General features: G+C 49.2%; 1 protein-coding gene across 1 annotated transcript in view; it reads right to left on the bottom strand.

The window, feature by feature from the left end:
* PLXNA2 (plexin A2) overlaps positions 1-17,824 on the bottom strand; it is a 201,046-nt gene that overhangs the window by 41,727 nt on the left and 141,495 nt on the right. The window contains exons 10-12 of the mRNA XM_017658745.3: positions 13,575-13,775; positions 11,693-11,789; positions 8,250-8,440 (exon numbers count right to left, since the gene is read on the bottom strand). Coding sequence (XP_017514234.1) covers positions 8,250-8,440; positions 11,693-11,789; positions 13,575-13,775 — 489 coding nt within the window. The remainder of the gene's footprint in view (positions 1-8,249; positions 8,441-11,692; positions 11,790-13,574; positions 13,776-17,824) is intronic.

Genomic DNA, 17,824 nt, shown 5'->3' with positions numbered 1-17,824 from the left:
CCAGAGAAGTTGCTTCAGTAGGGAGCAGCCCCAACTGAGGGTCACACTTTGTATTAAGAGCTCCTGTGTCTGAGATTGGGGTTGGGAGGGTTCTGCCTCGAGAAGCCCCCTGATCAGGACAAGCCAGGGATTACAAGTTATGGGTTTACAGAAAGTTCATCATTTCCTGCCTAATGCACTGTCTCCTTTCCTGTTGCTTAGAGTTTTCCTGACCTTATAGAGCAGTGATGCCAACTCAGAACCCGCAAATTTTGATCCCTTCTGGCTCCCAGACACCTGGATGCTGGATCCAAGATGGTAAATTGTCACATTCTTTTCCAGCTTGCTGTGTGTGTGTGTGAGATGTGTGTGCACATGGGCATGCATGCTCTTCACGGTAGGCTACAGCCCAGCTGGCGAGCTCTGCAGGAATCTGTGGCCTCAGCAGTGCCAGCTCCCCTGCCCGGTGTGCATCCTTGCTGGCTCTGTTTTAGCTGATAGCACATTCAAAACCTAATTGTTATCTCAGCAGAGTAGCTCCATTATTCATCCTGACACCATCCCCCATTAGCTGTTTGTTGCAGTGATGTTATATTAATGAGGCCTGCAAATAAATGAACAGGAGATCAGAGTGCCAACTCGTCTCTTAGAAAAGCTGGCTGACATATTTATTTATTTGTTGGGAACTTTGCAGGGAGTTACTCTGGCCCTAGGCAGGCCACTTTTGGTCTTCTCTGCAAATATTTGGTGCAGCTTTACAGATAAATACTTGTAAATGTCCAGCTCCCCATTCTCACAAATGCATGCGCACCTGAGAGAATCTGGGAAAAAATACTCTTTAAATTATTTGGGCACCAGAAGGAAGCAAGAGGGATGGATCATCTCAAACTACTATAGAATCAACAATTACTTATGCTTAGTTTTGAAGGGCAGTGTACACGGTTTTCTACAATTGGTTTTCTTTCCTGGTTACATGTACCTAAGATAATGTTACAGAGAATTTATATTCCCTAAGCATGGACTGGTGAGGTGTGGGGGAAGTTACTGAGGCTGAGAAGTTTATAAAGTGAAAGCTATAAGATAGTCAATAGAAAGACAAAACCAGGACCCCTACAGCTGGAAGCAATGTGACCTTCAGAAACACATAGGGGCTGTCTTTGGTACCCAAAAGTTGGTAGGTTCCTGGTCACTCCCTGAGGACCCCAACACTGGGGACTTGTCCCTCACTTTTCAAATCTGCTTTGCTTTTCCTTCACCCTGATCTCTGTTCTTACTTGCAGGTGTGAACCATCCTCTGGGCTCTCCCATCACCTGAAATGCTTGGGAAGTCAGAGCCACCAGGCTAGGGAATTTGTGACTTTCACCTTAGCCATCATCCTACTGACAGACACAACCAGAAACCAACCAAATGGAGTCTGCAAGCTCTTGGAAACACAAATAATTAGAGTAACACCCTCCCTGGACAGGCAAGATGTGACTGCCCTAAGTTTAAACATACTCCAAAATGCTCTTCCTGTTTCTCCCCCAACTCACAGGAATACATGTGGACCTAAATATGTTTGGGAAGATGGGTGAAGATTATTTTAAGGCTCAATACAAAGGGTAGCCAATGTTCTCAGTTTTCCTGGTTATCTCCTGGAACTTTCTAAGAGGATTCTGACCCTGGGCACAGGTACGTTTGGTGCCTTTGGCGTGGATTGAGGTGAGGAAGCGGATAGCCAGGGATGCCCCTCCATCCCCCAGGAGACGGCATGGCAGGAGATTCTGCAGAATCAGAAGGCCCCGGTTTTGAATTTGTTCTGCCACCAACCAGATGTGTGACTCTGGGCCAGTCACTTACTTCCCTGAGCACTGTTTCCCCAACTCTTAAATGAAGGTGATTACAGCCATCTTGCAGGGTGGTTAGGAGGAGGAGGCATGTAAAGTACATGGGTCCTGGTACAGAGGAGGGTCTTTTCTAAAGAAAAGCCATTATTATTATTAGGCTGGAGAAAGGAAAAGCAAGAACATGCAAACAGAACAGAGAGATGCCATAGGGGGAGAACAGACCAGACCCCAAGGTCCATGCCTTACATGGAAAGGGGACAGCTCTCCCTGAATTCCATCCTGATGTGCCAACTAAGACCCGGATGTCAGCCTCCTCTCTCTTGGAAGGAAAAAAGTTTCTAGTTGTCTATTATGTCACCTTTAGCCAATCATACCTCTCCACGCCCCCTAGGCTAGCTTGCCCACTCCTCCCCCTCCTAATCCCTGATAAGCCCCCCACCTCCCCAACCGGGCGTGACTTCTCTGGCCTGTGACAAGAAGGCCACAGAACCTCACCCGGGGGTATTTAAATAAATTACCTGGCCCTTTGTTACCTCTCTTTGCCTGCTTATTTCGGCTAGAATTTATCTTACAATTATTACTCCCAGAACCACGCTGTGGCTCATCTGTTCACGTCTAAGGCCAGAGATGAATGTCCTCCTTAGGGGTCCCTGCTTCAGTCCTCTTTCCAAACAGGAGACAACTGTCAAGGGTGCGCGTTAGAAGGGTCTGTTCCAGGTCCTTTGGGGGAAGCAGAGTGGCTGCAGGGCAGGCAGTTTCCAGGCTCTTCTGGGAGGCCAGTGTTCAGGGACAGGCTGGGCTCTGCAGGGAGAGGCTGCATCTCCCTGCCTCCCCACTCAGGACTCATTTATCTATGTGGTAACTTCCAAGTCAAGCCTATGGCACACACCAGTCACTCATTACATGAACATTCAATGAGTGAATTAATTTCCTTAAAACTGTGGCTTCTCCTCTCGCTCAGAAGGCTCTGTTATGGGTTGAATTTTATCACCCTCCCCCTCAAATTCATTTGTTGAAGCCTTAATACCTAGTACCATAGAGTGCGGCCTTATTTGGGTCTTTATAGAGGTGATCAGGTTAAAATGAGGTCATAAATGTAGACCTAATCCCATATGACTAGAATTTTATCTACAAAACAGAAATGGAGACAGACACACAGGGAGAACACCATGTAAGACAAGCCAAGGAATGCCAAAGATTGCCCCCAGCTGCCAGAAGCTGGGCAGAGGCCCATGGCAGGTTCCCCTCACAGCCCTCGGAAGGAGCCGGCCCTGCTGTCACCTGGACCTTGAACTTCAAGCCTGCAGAACTGGGGGCAATACATTTGTTTCTTAAGCCGCCCAGTTTGTGGTACTTTGTTTCAGCAGCCTTAGCAAGCTGGTACACTCACTCTGAGACCTCTGTCACATGAGCTCCAAAGCCCCTTGACCCCGCCAAAATTTTTCTCCCCAAGAACATATGCAGCCACTTTTCCCTTTCTGCTGGGTGTGGCCCACCCACAGCATCATGGGAAATGTTTTCTCCCAGCCTTCCTTTCTCGTAGATGCTCACAACATCCTCCTCTTTGAGGTCCCAGTAGGTCCTGAGCACACGTGGGAAAGAGCAAAAGCCGGGTGGGCCAGACATCTCACAGGCTTTCCGAAGCTCTGCAGGTCTCCTGTTCCTGGAGCTGAACAGGTGACACACGCATGGTGCCGGGATGACAGCCGCAGCAGGCGCAGCCTGGGCTGCCTCCCACGTGAGATGCATCATTATCACACCAAGGGCTGGCTGAGAAGGCCCTGGGTCCTTAGGGGGTCCTAACCTGAAGTCTATGCAAACTGGGACATCTGATCGGCTGAATGACTTGTCCTACATTAAGTTGCCATAGGGAAACGAGTCTCCAGGGGTGACAGCTGGGTAAAGCGGGATTCTGGAAGAGCACAGCTGTTCATCTAACAGAGCTGGAGGCCCACTCCTTTTCCTAAAGTGGAACTCCTTCCAGGTCACCCCACTGATTTCACTGGGTCTGGGCAGGACAGCGCCCACACATTCCAATCATTTGTTTCCACTGTTGGAGATTCTGCCACCCCAGCAGGTGTCACGGGCCACCTCCTCTTTTCACCCCTCCAGAAGGGTCTTCGTAGTGTATGGCTTCTGTTTGCACACGGGCTTGCACGGAGAGGGGTTCACATTTTGAGGATAAGGGCCAGAGGCAAGGAGGAGGTATGTACAGGGCATGGGTCTCCTAGAATTCTGATTATTAAAAGCTCTATGCCAATGTCAAGGAATTAGCCAAGACAGTGGAGGTAAACAAAATGAATTTATTCTTCTGAAAGCTACTTTAACAAAGAGTACATTTTTGGTAGCATATGCCAGAGAAATCAGGCTGTGGCCTTCTCAGTGTGTTCTAAAGAAAAGCACCCGAGGTTGGTTCTTCCCATTACTTGTTAGGTCAATTTTGATTGCTTGGTTAAAGGAGTGTCTACCAGCTTTCTTCCGTGTAAAATTACTATTTTCCTTTAGGTAATTAACCAGTACCTGTGGGGTGATAGCTCGAGGCTCTGTAAATACCCTATTTCTCATCTTACTTTCATTCACTAATTTTAGCATTCATTGGCCATTCCTGCCTGAAAAAATTTATGATTGTGAATTTTGCTCAGTAGGGAGTTTTCTATTTCCATAACATATATGAGTCCTTCCACATATAGGAGTTGAAACTCCAGTATAAATGAGATCTTTCTCTCTCTCTCTGTTGTTTGTTTATTTATACCAATAAGGACCATAGGTTCCTTTACATTCTTTCAGTCCACAAATACATCACTACTTATGTTCTTGCTCAGCTTGCCCCAGTTTTGGCCACTGGGGTCAAATCAAGTTGGCTTTTGTACCCTTTTGACATGTACCCTACATTTTTTTTTTTTTAGTACTTCTTACCAAAAATATATAACCTGAATTTTAATCGTGAGGAAATGCCAGACCAATACAAATTGAGGGACATTCTACAAAATAAATGGCCTGTAGTCTTCAAGAGTATCAAGGTCATCAAAGACAAAGAAAGACGGAAGATTAGAGCTCTAAGGAGACATGACGATGGAATGTCACATGTGACCCTGGAAAAGGACAGCTGGCAAAATGTGAATAGGGCACGCATATGAGACGGTGTTGTGGTGTCGATGTTAATTTCCTGATCGTGGTCATTATACTGTGGTTATGTAAGATGTTAATTTTGGAGAATCTGGGTGAAGGGTGTATGAAAGTTCTCTGTACTATTTTTGTGCCTTTTTATAAGTCTGAAATTATTTCAAAAATGAAAAGTTAAAAACACTGAAAATGACTTTCACAGGGAGAGGGGGACAGGCTTGGGGGAGGAGATGCAAAATGAGAGAAACTATTTCTGATATCGTGAATAAAACATTCTAGGCCTGGATCCTCCCACGTGTGCTGCCCACAGTGATGTCCCCTGGGTGGCTTGAGACACAGCGTGGATTTGTCTCTCCCCAAAGATGATTTTTCATTTCTCCACTGCTTGAAAAACACCAACAGGAGACCCCACTGCTTGGGGCCTCTGACTCCTGCTGCTCTTTTCACTGGGAAAATCAATTACAGCCTAATTACCTCAGGGGGTTAATTAGCATCATGTAGCTGGGGTGTCCTCTGTGAACAGAACAGCCTGTCAGTCTCCGGTCAGTGAGCAGGGGCAGCCAAGAGGAGGTTTCCCAGGGAAAAGCCTGCCTTCAGGCTGAAAAGGGGCCCCAGCTAGGCGGGGAGTAGACAGAGCCGGGTGTAGCCAGGGTTGGCCGGGGTGACAGGTACTGAACGGAAGCGAGTCCCCTGCCTGATATAAGCTTCCCTGCACTACGGGTGCAGAGATAGACAACTGCATCGGCAAGAATTCCTGAGCAGAGGAAGTTGTCAGGCCAGTGGGTGCTGGAAATCGCTAGAATCAGGGAGAAAGCATGCAGCTCTGAGCAGCTTGGGGAGCTCAGCTGTCTGGGGGCCGAGGCTGGCACCATCAAGCACTTTCCCAATGAGATGCAGACACAGGACAAAGCCAGTAGGCACCATCGCTGGCCACGTCCAACAGTCAAATGGGACTGAAGAAGCCCAGTCTTTGAGGGGCAGCATCTATACCCTCATAGCCCCTTCCCAGGGGGACCCTTCTCCCATAGCACAGTGCTTTCCCTGGGACACACTTCCACTGGGGTGGATGGCATCTTTCAGGTCATATCAGCTATGAAGCTGGATGTAAAGAAAGGGAGTGGCTCCTTGTGTTACATTACTTGGGCAAATCATAGGGACTTTAAAAATGGTTTTATAATTAAGTAAACCTGAGCTCGACACATGAAAAGATGCTCCACATCACTAATCATCAGGGGAAATGCAAATTAAAACCACACTGAGATACCACCTCACACCAGGAAGGATGGCCAGCATCAAAAACACTAAGAACAACAAATGTTAGCGAGGACGCAGAGAAAGGGGAACCCTCCCACACGGCTGGTGGGAGTGTAAGCTAGTTCAACCATTGTGGAAAGCAGTATGGAGGTTCCTCAAGAAACTAAAAGTAGAAATACCATTTGACCCTGGAATCCCACTCCTTGGAATTTACCCAAAGAATACAACTTCTCAGATTCAAAAAGACAGATGCACCCCTATGTTCATCACAGCACTTTTTACAGTAGCCAAGATATGGAAGCAACCTAAGTGTCCATCAGTAGATGAATGGATAAAGAAGACGTGGTACATATACACAATGGAATACTATTCAGCCATAAGAAAGAAACAAATTCTACCATTTGCAACAACATGGATGGAGCTGGAGGACATTATGCTCAGTGCAATAAGCCAGGTGAAGAAACACAAGTGCCAAATGATTTCCCTCATTTGTGGAGTATAACAATAAAGCAAAACTGAAGGAACAAAATGGCAGGAGCCTCAGAGACTCTAAGAATGAACTAGTGGTTACCAAAGGGGAGGGGTGTGGGAGGGCGGGTGGGGTGGGAGGGAGAAGGGGACTGAGGGTTATTATGTTTGGTACACATGGTGTGGGGGGTCACGGGGAGAACAGTGTAGCACAGAGAAGGCACATAGTGGATCTGTGGCATCTTGCTGCACTGATGGACAGTGACTGCACTAGGGTGTGGGTGGGGACTCGATAATATGGGTAAATGTAGTAACCACATTGTTTTTTCATGTGAAACCTTCATAAGAGTGTATGTCAATCATACCTTAATAAAAAATTAAAAATAAATGAAGAAGTAAATAAAAGCATTAGAATACAGTCCTGATACTAAAAAAATCAATCAACCAACCAACCAACCAACCAATCAATAAACCTGAGCTCAAATACTGGCTCTGCCACTTATCAGTGTGAATTTGGGCAACTCACTCCCTTCTTCTAAGCCTCATTTCCTTCATCCGTAAAAATGGAGGTGAAGAGTCCTTACTTCTCATGGTGGTTGTGGAGATTAAATGAGATAGATAGTGCCAAGCACAGGAAATAAATGTTTGCTCCCTCTTCAAATAACCTATCTGTGGGTTAACAACACTCATTTGATCCTGAGGATTTTCTTTGTACTGATCTGAAGTTTCAGAATCACAGGGATGCGCCAGAAGTTCCCCAGTGCTTGGCAGCGTAGGTGAGAGCCTGACTTGCTTCCCTTGGCCAGTAGGGAAGATGAGGCAGAAAGCAGCGGCCCCTGCCTGCTTTCCTAAGCGTGCAGGCCGCTGAAATACCTGCCTGGGCCTTTATTCCCTGTCGCCATAGGAATGTGCAATTAGTTTCATAGCACAAGTGACAGTCGGTGAATAGGGAGTAGCAAAGAGTGATGAGCACATAATGTGACCGAAGTTAAATACAACTATTCCTCTCCCAGGCCATTCAAAAGGCAAGCAGCTGCATTTTCATTCACATCATCTATTCATCTTCCTTTGCAATTTGCTATTCAGGAAACACCATTTTTTTCAGGATAATTAATTACCTATTTCTTTCCATTAAAACGCACAAACAAATCGGGACAGGGAGTAAATCCTCGGAAACAGCACAGTGGCTAATGTTGTGCCTGCCTTTACTTCCCTCTTCTATTTTCAACTTTGCACCTCTGAGCTAATTGCAGCTCCTGAAATCACATTTCTGCTGAGAAAAGCGAAACCTGCTTTCTGAAATGTTCACCCACCACGTGGCCAATTTCTCGTCCCCACCTGGCTCAGCCAGCCTGGCAGGGAGGCTGGGCGCTCTGCCTCCCTGTGCGCACGTGCAGGCTCGAGGACGTTCTTCCATATACTTTCCCCTGGCACCTGGACACCAGCCATCAAGACACCCAGGAGAGGATTTATCCACCCCCACACGAATTGCACTTGGCCGAGAATTCTCCCACCAAGGCTCAACTTGCACCCTCTCCCCCTGCCCTGGCATGAGCTCCCGGCCATCCTAAACTGTTCTGGGAACTTGGGGAACTCACCTCGGTGATCTGGGGGTTGGAGCACTTGACATTGTGGCTGGACCAGTCAAGCCAGGGACTGGAGGGGATGGAACAATGCTGGTGAAGGGTACATCTGCGCTCGCCGCTACACCAGCCACACTCAAACTTCCGGTCGGCCTTCAGGCAGAGGCCGCAGCTCTCCCGCTGGGCTGCACACTTGTAGAGATGGACTGCAAAGACACGGGGGCAGGCTCAGAAGGCATTGCCGGCAGACTTGCCACAATGTGCTTCCTGTTGTGACAGAAACCATCCTCAGCCTTGGTTAATACCAGTGGGCATCATTGCCCTTGCAAGAATAATTGATGGGGAGTTAATATTAAATTGAGCTTAGCAGTTGTTCTCTAGAAAATACTATTACTTAAGAGCTCTGACTCTAGGTTGAATCAGATCAGGGTTTTAAATGTGGTTTCACCACTTCCTAGCATTAGGAATTCTTTAGCCTCCTTAAGCCTGGTTGACCTTGTCTATAACAAGGGGATAATCACTGTTTTTTGTTTTGAAGGAGATGTGTGGTAAGTGCCCAGTTTGGTTGTCTGTGCCATATCTGATGTTCTATCATACTTCTCATCTTTCCTTTGGACACTGCTGCCTCACCAGTGGCCCTCATTGCAAAAGGTTAGGATTAATTTTCCCACTTTAGGTAAAAATGAAGTTCACAGACTGATGTCATGATTCTTGGAGCTTCGTAATGTTAGTGAACTAAGCTGGGATCCTGAAATTCCAGCTGGCTGTGCTACTAGACTGCAGGTCCTGAGGAGAGGGGTGTCTTTCCTGGCCCACAGCGCCCTGGGTGGTCTGGGAGAGCAGTCAGTGTGGCCTTCGAGGAAGGCAGCGCTCTTCAGGCAAGACGGAAGACACGGTCCTGTTCACGGCCCCTGTGGATGGAGAGACTGTCCCCCAAAGAGGACACACTGGATGCTTAACAGGTGACTTGGAGAGTCTGCAAACCCTTGCCTTTACTTTTGTTTCTTACTGACTCACAAGCCCGAGACAGCCAGTCAGCAGAACCGTGTTTTGGAGCCTTGGGGATAAGCGTTGCCCGCTGGTGTTTGGAACTCAGAGTCTTAAGTAGAATTCTTCAGAGGAAGAATAACTGGGAAGTCATTTTTCAACTCTGCTGGCTAAGCAGACATAAGCTTTCAGGCCTGGGCAGTGAGCCTCTGCTGGAGGTTAGGAACATGCCCCAGGGGAGGGGCATTTTTTTTATTTGTCCATAGGTCCTCCGCCTGTTCCTCTGCCCGGTCAAACATCCCTCAAGCCCGGCTGCAGGAACTATATTTAAACATTCTTATGCCTATGGCTTCTTAGGGTAAAGGGCAGGAAATGGGGAATCTCAACATGAACAAGTGCACATTGAGCATTTATTAATATGCACAAATGGGGCATGTCTGGTACCTCATTTGACCCTCCCAATTCCCCGAAGAGGAGGGTACCCTCTGCCCCATTTCACAGGTAAGGACATGGGGATGCGGACAGGAGCAGCAGCTAGTCTGAGGTCACAGTCATACGGGAAAGAGCCAGGATTTGACCTCCAGTTTTCTAGCTTCTAGAGCCCAAGTCCTTAAACGGTATGGCTTCCTCCCCCGAGCACAGTGTGTCGCCTCCCAGAACGCTCCGCTCGGGGGAAGACCGATGTGCAGATCTGCCGTCCATGCACTCTGGGAGCTATGGAAAAAAGCCGTGGAGCCCTGCAAGGGAGGGCTCTGGTATGGCAGCTAGGAGGCGGCCGTTTTTCTCCAAGCTCCAGGTGCGAAGGCAACCTCTGGGAACTAAGCCCAGATCCTCAGCAGGGGGAAATGTCTATCTCTTAGCAGTGAGAAAATCTGGGCTGGGTATGAGGAGAAAAAGAAGAAAAAAAAAATTCTCCTTGGCTCAGTTTCTTTCTCTCAGCCTAAGCAGCATGGATCTTCACAGCAGCACCTGGGGCAGGAGACAGGAGCCACAGCCCCATACATGCGGAAACATCTGCAGGCCTTATGCGGACATGGCCTCTCGGGTTTCCACGTCTGTGGTGACCCTCAGTCTGAGCGAGAACCTTGTGGCAACCTCAGCTACCTGAAGTGTAGAGAGATGTGGCTCACGGAAGGGGGACAGGGTTCTGGGGGGGAAGGCTTCCCGTTCCCTAGTGGCCTGCGTCGCCAGAAGGGCAGTGGTGTGGTTAGGCCTGTGAGCTCTGAAATTAGCCTGACTTGGTTCAAATCCTGGCTCTTACTATCTGACTCTCAGTCTGTTTCTTTCCTTTTTTTTTTTTTTAGCTTTATTGAGGTATAACTGACAAATACAAGGATAAGATATTTAAAGTATATACTGCAATGATTTAATATACATATACATGTGAAAGGATTCCTCTGGTCTAGTTATAATACCTAACATATAGATATTTAGTGAGAACATTTAAGTTCTATTCTCTTAGCAAAGTTCAACTATACAATACGGTATGATCAGCTGCACTCACCACGTTCTACCTTATGTTCTCAGACCATCTTACAGCTGAAAGTTTGTACCCTTTTACAAGCCTTTCTCTAGTTCCCTCACCCCCCAGCTCCAGGCAGCCACTTTTCTAATGTCTGCTTCCACGAGTTTGATTTCTTTTAAAGATTCTACATATAGGGAATACTATGCAGCATTTGTCTTAAAAACATGGACTGCTTTGTGGATTTGCGCATCGCCCTTGTCCAGGGCCCCTGCTAACCTCTGCATTGCTTCAATCTGAGTGTACGTGCTGCCAAACTGACCACTCTTGGTCTGTTTCTTAACCTCTTTGGTCTCAGTTTCTTTATAAAATGAGAATAATGCTAGAACATACCTCCTACTGTTGTTGTGATGATTAAGGATACTAATCTGAAATAAATCACAGAGGGAGTGCCCACCCACAGCGGGTGGGATGGAGAATCGAGGTAGTGCCCACCTGGCCCACAGGAGTTTGTAGGCCAGTGAATAAGGGTGCTCCTTACATAGGGCCCCCCCGGCCTCAGCCCAGCCCCTTCTTGCAACAATGGTGCATCTGAGTCTGCATGTGGGTCCTTCTACCCATCTCAGGACCAGGCAAACAGCCTTAAAAACCTTTGTGCAGTGATGGGGCCAAGGGCAGGGGAACCAGAACCTAACTGGAAACAGTATCTCCATTTCCAGGGAACTGGGAGGACATTCCCACCAGCTGCCCTCCTAGGGGAGGTTCCACAGGCACTTCAAAGACTCTGGGAGCCAGAGAAAAATTGGATGAGCTGGCAGCTGCCTGGCAGATGCTCTGGTTGTAATAAAATGGGGTTCCAACAGGATTCCTTCAATGGGTCCATATGCTGCTTTCGGATCCTCTGAAGGACGGTGTGCATTATTCACGGCCAGCCAACTCTGACCCCTCCGGCCTCCATCTTTTTCGGGGTTGCTTAGAGATCAAAACTCTACCTGAAGTAGCTGCTTACCTTTCAGGTCCTGAGGGTTGTCGATGATGAAGTTGCCATTCCACACCACCGCGAAGTCCACGGCCAGGTTGCTGATGTCCATCCCGTCGTACTGGTACTGTAGGGGAGGGGCAGAGGCACACGGCTTGTGAGGCCCCCTAGCATGGGGGGCAGGGAAGTTGCTGGCATCTCAGGGGACCAGGACTACAGCAGAAAAGAAGCCAGGACTATGGTTCCCTTTGGGCCAAAACAGGAGAAGGGGAGTCAAAGGAGCCACAGGTGCGGCTCCAATTGTCTCCCTGGTGCCCGCCCCTGACTCCCAGTCACCAGAGCCGGAGGATCCAGCCCTAACCCCCTCGCTCGGCATTCAGGGCCTTCCATAAGCCAGTCCACCCAATCCGCACTTAGTTCAACAACCTTCTCTCGCACTGCTCTGCTGTGGAAATCTGTGACCCCTGTCTCCAAGCACACCCGCTCATGCCCGGTTCTCGTCTCACGAGGGATACCTCACTCTCCCTCAGCCTCCATCCCTCAGCCCATCTTGATTCTTCTAGTGGAGCCCAGTCTCACCTTCGCCAGGTGTCTCCTCTAGCTTCCCTGCCAGCCCTCCCACAACCTCTCTGTCCCCTGGGGTTTCCCAGTTGTGCCTTTGACCCGGCACTTCCCGGGAGCTCTTCTGCATCTTTTCACTTACGATTCTAGTCTCCCTAGCTATTCCCTGCGCTGCTCCGTAACCCCACCAGAGTCCTGCACAGGGCATGTGCATCAGCAGTGCAGCAGCTGGCGGGCCCTGTGGGGGCCTTTCTTTCTGCACACGAGCTTTCTTTGGTCAACAGTCCACTAGGGAGAGTGTGCAGAGCTCTCTGGGCACACATCTGATCAGCTTGCCTGGCACAGGCTTCCACGCTGTGGCCAGGAGTCCACTCTCTCTCCCGTGCTGATTCCACAGAGGACTTTTAAGCCCTTCAGACACTTGAGAAATAGGTCCTCTGGTGGCCCAGCACCTGTGCTTCTGGGAAGGAGACCTGGGAATCCCCTCTGTGGGACCCACCCCAGCCCTGGCCTCTTAGCTCTGAGGGCATGTCACTGTCAGCCCTCTCCCCCCAGCCCTTCCTCCCTCCTTCCTCTCTTTGTTGCATTCCATTTCTTTTTCATCCCACCTTCCCCTTGTGCCTGGCCGTCTTCCACTGATTACAAATTCTATCAAGCGCCTGTGACCTGGGAATCTGACAGCCCCCTGATAAGAGGCCCAGCTTCTCTTTATCTCTCCCAGCCGAATTAGCTTCCCTCAACACCTTCGTCACATCGCCCCTCCCCCCCACCTCCCATCTCCAGCTGACCCCCCACAGTCAGAGACAGGGAGCTGGCTGATAAAAAGATCTTCTCTGGGCTAGTATTATAATTAAACACCTTATGTTTCCTGTCTGGCATTCGGGATTGGTTTAACCCTGGCTGCTTGCTTTTGAAGTTCCCCACTTTCCCCTTCTCCCTTCCCACCTCCCCCGATGCCATTCCACTCCCCACCTGCATCTTCTCCAGCTCCCTTCTGGGCAGTACCTTCCAGTTATTCGTGCCTTGAAATGGGAACAGGGTTTGTGCTGGAGTTGACGGGCTTTGGCCGAAGTGTTACCGAAAGCCAAGAGGTGCTCTTTAAACTCAGAAAGGGAACAAGGCTCTCTGCTGGTGCCATTAGGGGTCTTGCCTCACCCCATCTCCCCTGACGCCACTAACCTGCTCTGCTCTGGCTGAGGGGGCTGGATGCTTGCACGCTCCTCTGTCCCTGGGGTTGTGGGGTCAGCCTGTGGACCCAGAAGCTTCTGAAAGCTGGGGCGGGCCAGGGTGAGGCCTTGGCATGGGTGGGAGAGCCTCGCTCCAGGCCGGATCCGAGCCCACATCCTCTTACCGAACTGTTCTGGCACTGGACGCTGGAACTGTTGAAACGCAGGGCGGGGACTCGGTGGACGGCCCCCTGGATGCTGAGGACACACTCGTAGCCGCGCTGGCCAGACTGCGGCTGTGGCAGGTTTCGAGCCTTAAGGGTGATTGGCTTTACCTCCCCGACTGGTATCAGGATCTCCTCTGTGGGCACCAGCTGGGGACAATCCTGGGGGAGAAAGAAGAGAGGCTCCATCTGTCCTGGCTCACGTCTTCCTTCCCATCTGAGCCCGGGCAGAGGACAGGGCCCCGATGCCGGCTCACACCTCTTGCATCTGCATGGGCTGCCCGCCAGAAGGATGCAGCTCATTTAGGGGGTGAGGGAGTCAGCAGGGAAAATGAAATTTATCTCTTAGCTCTCCAGGCTTTGATACTGTCAACCATCCCACAAGTTGTCCTGGACCTGGTGTATGTATTTCCATTTAGGAATTAATTTACAAGCACCAGCGTGGCAGGCTGTGGGTCTTATCTCCTGAGACACAGGATAAAAAAGGCTCCACGTGTCCCTGTCCCCAACCTGGAACCCCCAGCTCAGGGTTTCGTCTCTCCCCTGCTCCTCTTCCCCCCTCAGTCTGCCGCCCAAGGCTTCTGTTATCTGCAGCTTCAGCTTCCCACTCCGGTGGCGCCGGCCTTTCCAGGAGGCGGCCAAGCCCTCCCAGCAAAGCTCTAAACACTTGCTCTGGCTTTTCATCTCATTTCATTACCAGGCTCGGCATGAATGCCATGTTGCTTTGGAAAACAAAACTGAAAAAAGAAAGTCTTGGTGGGCAGGGGCTGCGGGCAGGACCACGGGAGAGCGGAGGTGAGAGGGAGAGACTGACTGTCCTCAGTTCTACTCCATATGCTGCTTCTCTCCCTGAGATTGTATTGCCAAGTCACCACAGCTCTGGTGCCCCGCCGACGTTCTCTGTGACCCGGGGAAGACAGAGCCCAGTGGCCTCTGGCAGTGAGGACGTGGCAGCCACCTTCGCATGCAATCATGTTCTGCTTCCAGGGATCAGTCGGGCAATTCTTGAAGGGGACACTTCTGTCCCCCTCCCTTCCCCTCGTGGTGGTTCTCAGGGGGCCCTGGGGAATGTGTGCTCTTACCACCCTGCAGAGGGTGCTACAGGCACTGAGTGCTGGGGGGATGGGGTGGTGCCGGGAGACTGCAAGGTGTGGGACACTCTCAAATATAAACCGTCCTTTTCCTAAGGCTGGAGGTGGTGCCTGATAGGAAGCTTTTCCCACCACGGGCAATGCTGCCCACGGACAGCTGTGGGAGGGGAGCTGCGGGGACCAGTGGGCCGCATGTCCCCCTCTTACCCTGGTTCTTGTGCATCCTGGTGCAGCCATATGAACTACAGATTCGTCTGAGCTCCCCCCGCCCCGCCTTACTCGGGACCTCTGGTCCTTCGAAGCAGCTTCTCTCCACTGGAAGCACTCACTGCTGCCCCCACCCCACTTCCTCCTGGCCCCGCCCCAGCCCCCTGTAGCTGGTCACCTGCAGGCTCAGCTCAGCTGCTCCTCTGGGAAGCTATCCCTGACCGTGGCCCTGACCTGGCCTCAGGGTGCCTTATGCATGTTCCACCAAGAGTCACATGCAGCCCTCAAAACTGCCATTTCTTGTTGCCTTCTCTTCTACACTGCTACGAGCCTTGAGGCCTGCCTGCATCTTACTCAACTCTGCACACCCCGGCTGCTTATCTTAGTTCCCAACATGCGAACCCTTGGTCACTGTGTGGGGGAGGGTAACTGGAAAAGAAGAAAATTAAGCAACGGATGAAAAGATTTCAAGTTTTCCTTCTAGCTCCCAACTTTCTAGTCTTTAGAGATGCGGGCAAAGCCTTGCCTTCTGGACATCAAAAGCCTTGAGAAGGAGTTTGATGCCCCAAGTTGGGTTTGGAAATGGTCAGTATTTCTGGAGTCCCATGATTGCTAACTTGGCATGTCCCTCTCTATTAAGGAATCCTGAGGATTTATGAAAAGCTGAGTCCAGAGGGAATTTCCCACAGGCACTTTTTTAGGAAGGGCCTGGCTGAAGCTCTGGGGTCACTGGTGCCGTCCCTCACCTGTGGGCCCACTTCATGGGAGGACACCAAGCAGACAAGGGTCCTTCAGAGACAATACCTTAAAGCAACCACAGAACAGATGAGCTCCTGTTTCAAAGCGCATCCCCATGTGGTCAGTGCACAACCTTGTTCTTTAGTGCACTGCTACTTTCATTCTGTGCCGGCACTCTTAACAGAGCCTTTCATATATTTAGAGCCCAAAAGAAAAATGAACACCACTTTAGGGAAGCCCAGACTTCCCATGGAAAAGGAGATACTACTTCCTGTTAGTGGCTTAAATACCCCATTGAGTCTAATAAATAATTCTAATTTACACTAGAAATAAGGCTGAAGTATGATGAGGTGTGTGTGTGTGTGAGTGTGTGTGTGTGTGAGAGAGAGAGAGAGAGAGAGAGAGAGAGAGAAAGAATACATTTTCAGACTATTCTGAATGAGTTCATACATTGTAAATGATGATCCGTTGTGGTTTTTTATCTCAAATGAGCTCAGAGAGCAAATTCAAATTTCAGGAGCAGAGTTTTAAAGATGTGCTTTTCGAAGTATGTGTGGGGTTAGTACAAGATTATAGAATCCTTTTAACTTTGACAAAATATTTATATACATATCTATTTTATTATATATGTATTTATATATACTATATACACACCCGGAAACATTCTCATCTTTTTGTCTGGGCTGAGTCTAGTCAGGCCTGGAATGATAATGAGAAGATAGAATTTACAAGGTCTTTTTTTTTAAAAAAAAAGGATTCCTCTGCTTTTAGGCCCATGCTCTGCTGTTTCAGACCTTGTGGGACTAAATATTTAAAGACAATGGCTAGGGGTTTCCCAAATGCCTAAACAGGCACTAAGGTTGCCCCAGGGTAAAATATGCTTTCCTGTTTTTTCTGGTTATTTCTCTCAGGCCATGAAGAGCAGCGTTCTTCCTCCCATTCTATAGGGCGAAGGACAGAAGTGGTTGGTGGCCAGGTGTCCTCTTTTCTTCAGAACTAGGGGAAGATACAGACTCTTGGGGCTGGGAATGGTTCTGGTGAATATATTAATGAGGTAGCAGTGAGTCTTGGGTGGAAATGGCAGCGGTAAGGGCTGAAGGCAGTTGCAGGAGAGCTGGCAGCTCAGAAAATTATCAATTTGTTGACGCTTCAATACCTCTGGGGCTTGAGGAAGCGGTGGGTTGCATCAGCTACAATGAGGCTGCTTCCAACTTAATTACTTCTGTGAGTCCTCACTCACACACACAGGCACACATATGTGTGTACAGAGACACACACATGCACAGTTCCTGTCCTAAAAGCAACAGGGCAAATCATCATGCTATGCTTTTTCTGCAGGATATTAAGACTGTTGTTAACACTGTAAAAATACCCATTGCTACTGCTGGGGTTCTCTGTCTTCTGAAAGACCTCTTCAGGTCATCTCATGCCTCTCTCTCTGTTTCAAGGCCAACAGACAGCAAGACCACCTCCTTTCACCTCCTTAGCAGCAATGTGCATTGCTATCAAGAAGAACAGATGTCCACTGAGAAACCCCAGGGGTGGGATGGGCTGGGGAGTAGGAGACAGGAGTACGGGGAGGGCAGGACCCTGGCCGAGAGGCCCTGTGAGTCCTAGGGCTATGTCACCACTCTGCTTAGCTTTGCTTCTCCATCAGAGCTGGGGACCCCTCAGCCCTCCAAAACAACTCCTCCCATGTGGAAATGGCTTTATCTTCACCCACTGGACTTCAAAGTGAGAGAGCAGCCAGTATCCTGGGAAGATAATCGGATTTATTTGGTTCTATCTTTCCCCCGAGACAGGGCGTAAAGTAGATATTTATGTATCTACATCTCACTAGGCCTGGTTTAGCCGTGGGGAGAGATGAGCTTTTAAAGCTGAAAGCCATACATATTCCCTTGCATACTGCTTGCTAACACCATGTCACAGCTTGATCTGGCCAGGGAGGCAGAGATTTCTGGGGCCGCATCAGAGATCTGCCTTGCCCTGAATGGTGGAAAGGTTTGGCTGACTACCTTAAAAGACCTCAGGAGAAGATTCAATTGAAATTCAGTTTCCTCATCTACAAAATGGGGCCAATAATACCTGACAACCATGATTGAAAGAAGGATAGAAAAGCATGTTGTAAATGGCAATAAACTGGATTAACAATGTTAATATTACTACTGCAAACTT

This window comes from Manis javanica, chromosome 11, assembly GCF_040802235.1.
Source record: "Manis javanica isolate MJ-LG chromosome 11, MJ_LKY, whole genome shotgun sequence".
Taxonomy (NCBI): domain Eukaryota; kingdom Metazoa; phylum Chordata; class Mammalia; order Pholidota; family Manidae; genus Manis; species Manis javanica.
This window is presented reverse-complemented; position numbering and strand designations above follow the sequence as displayed.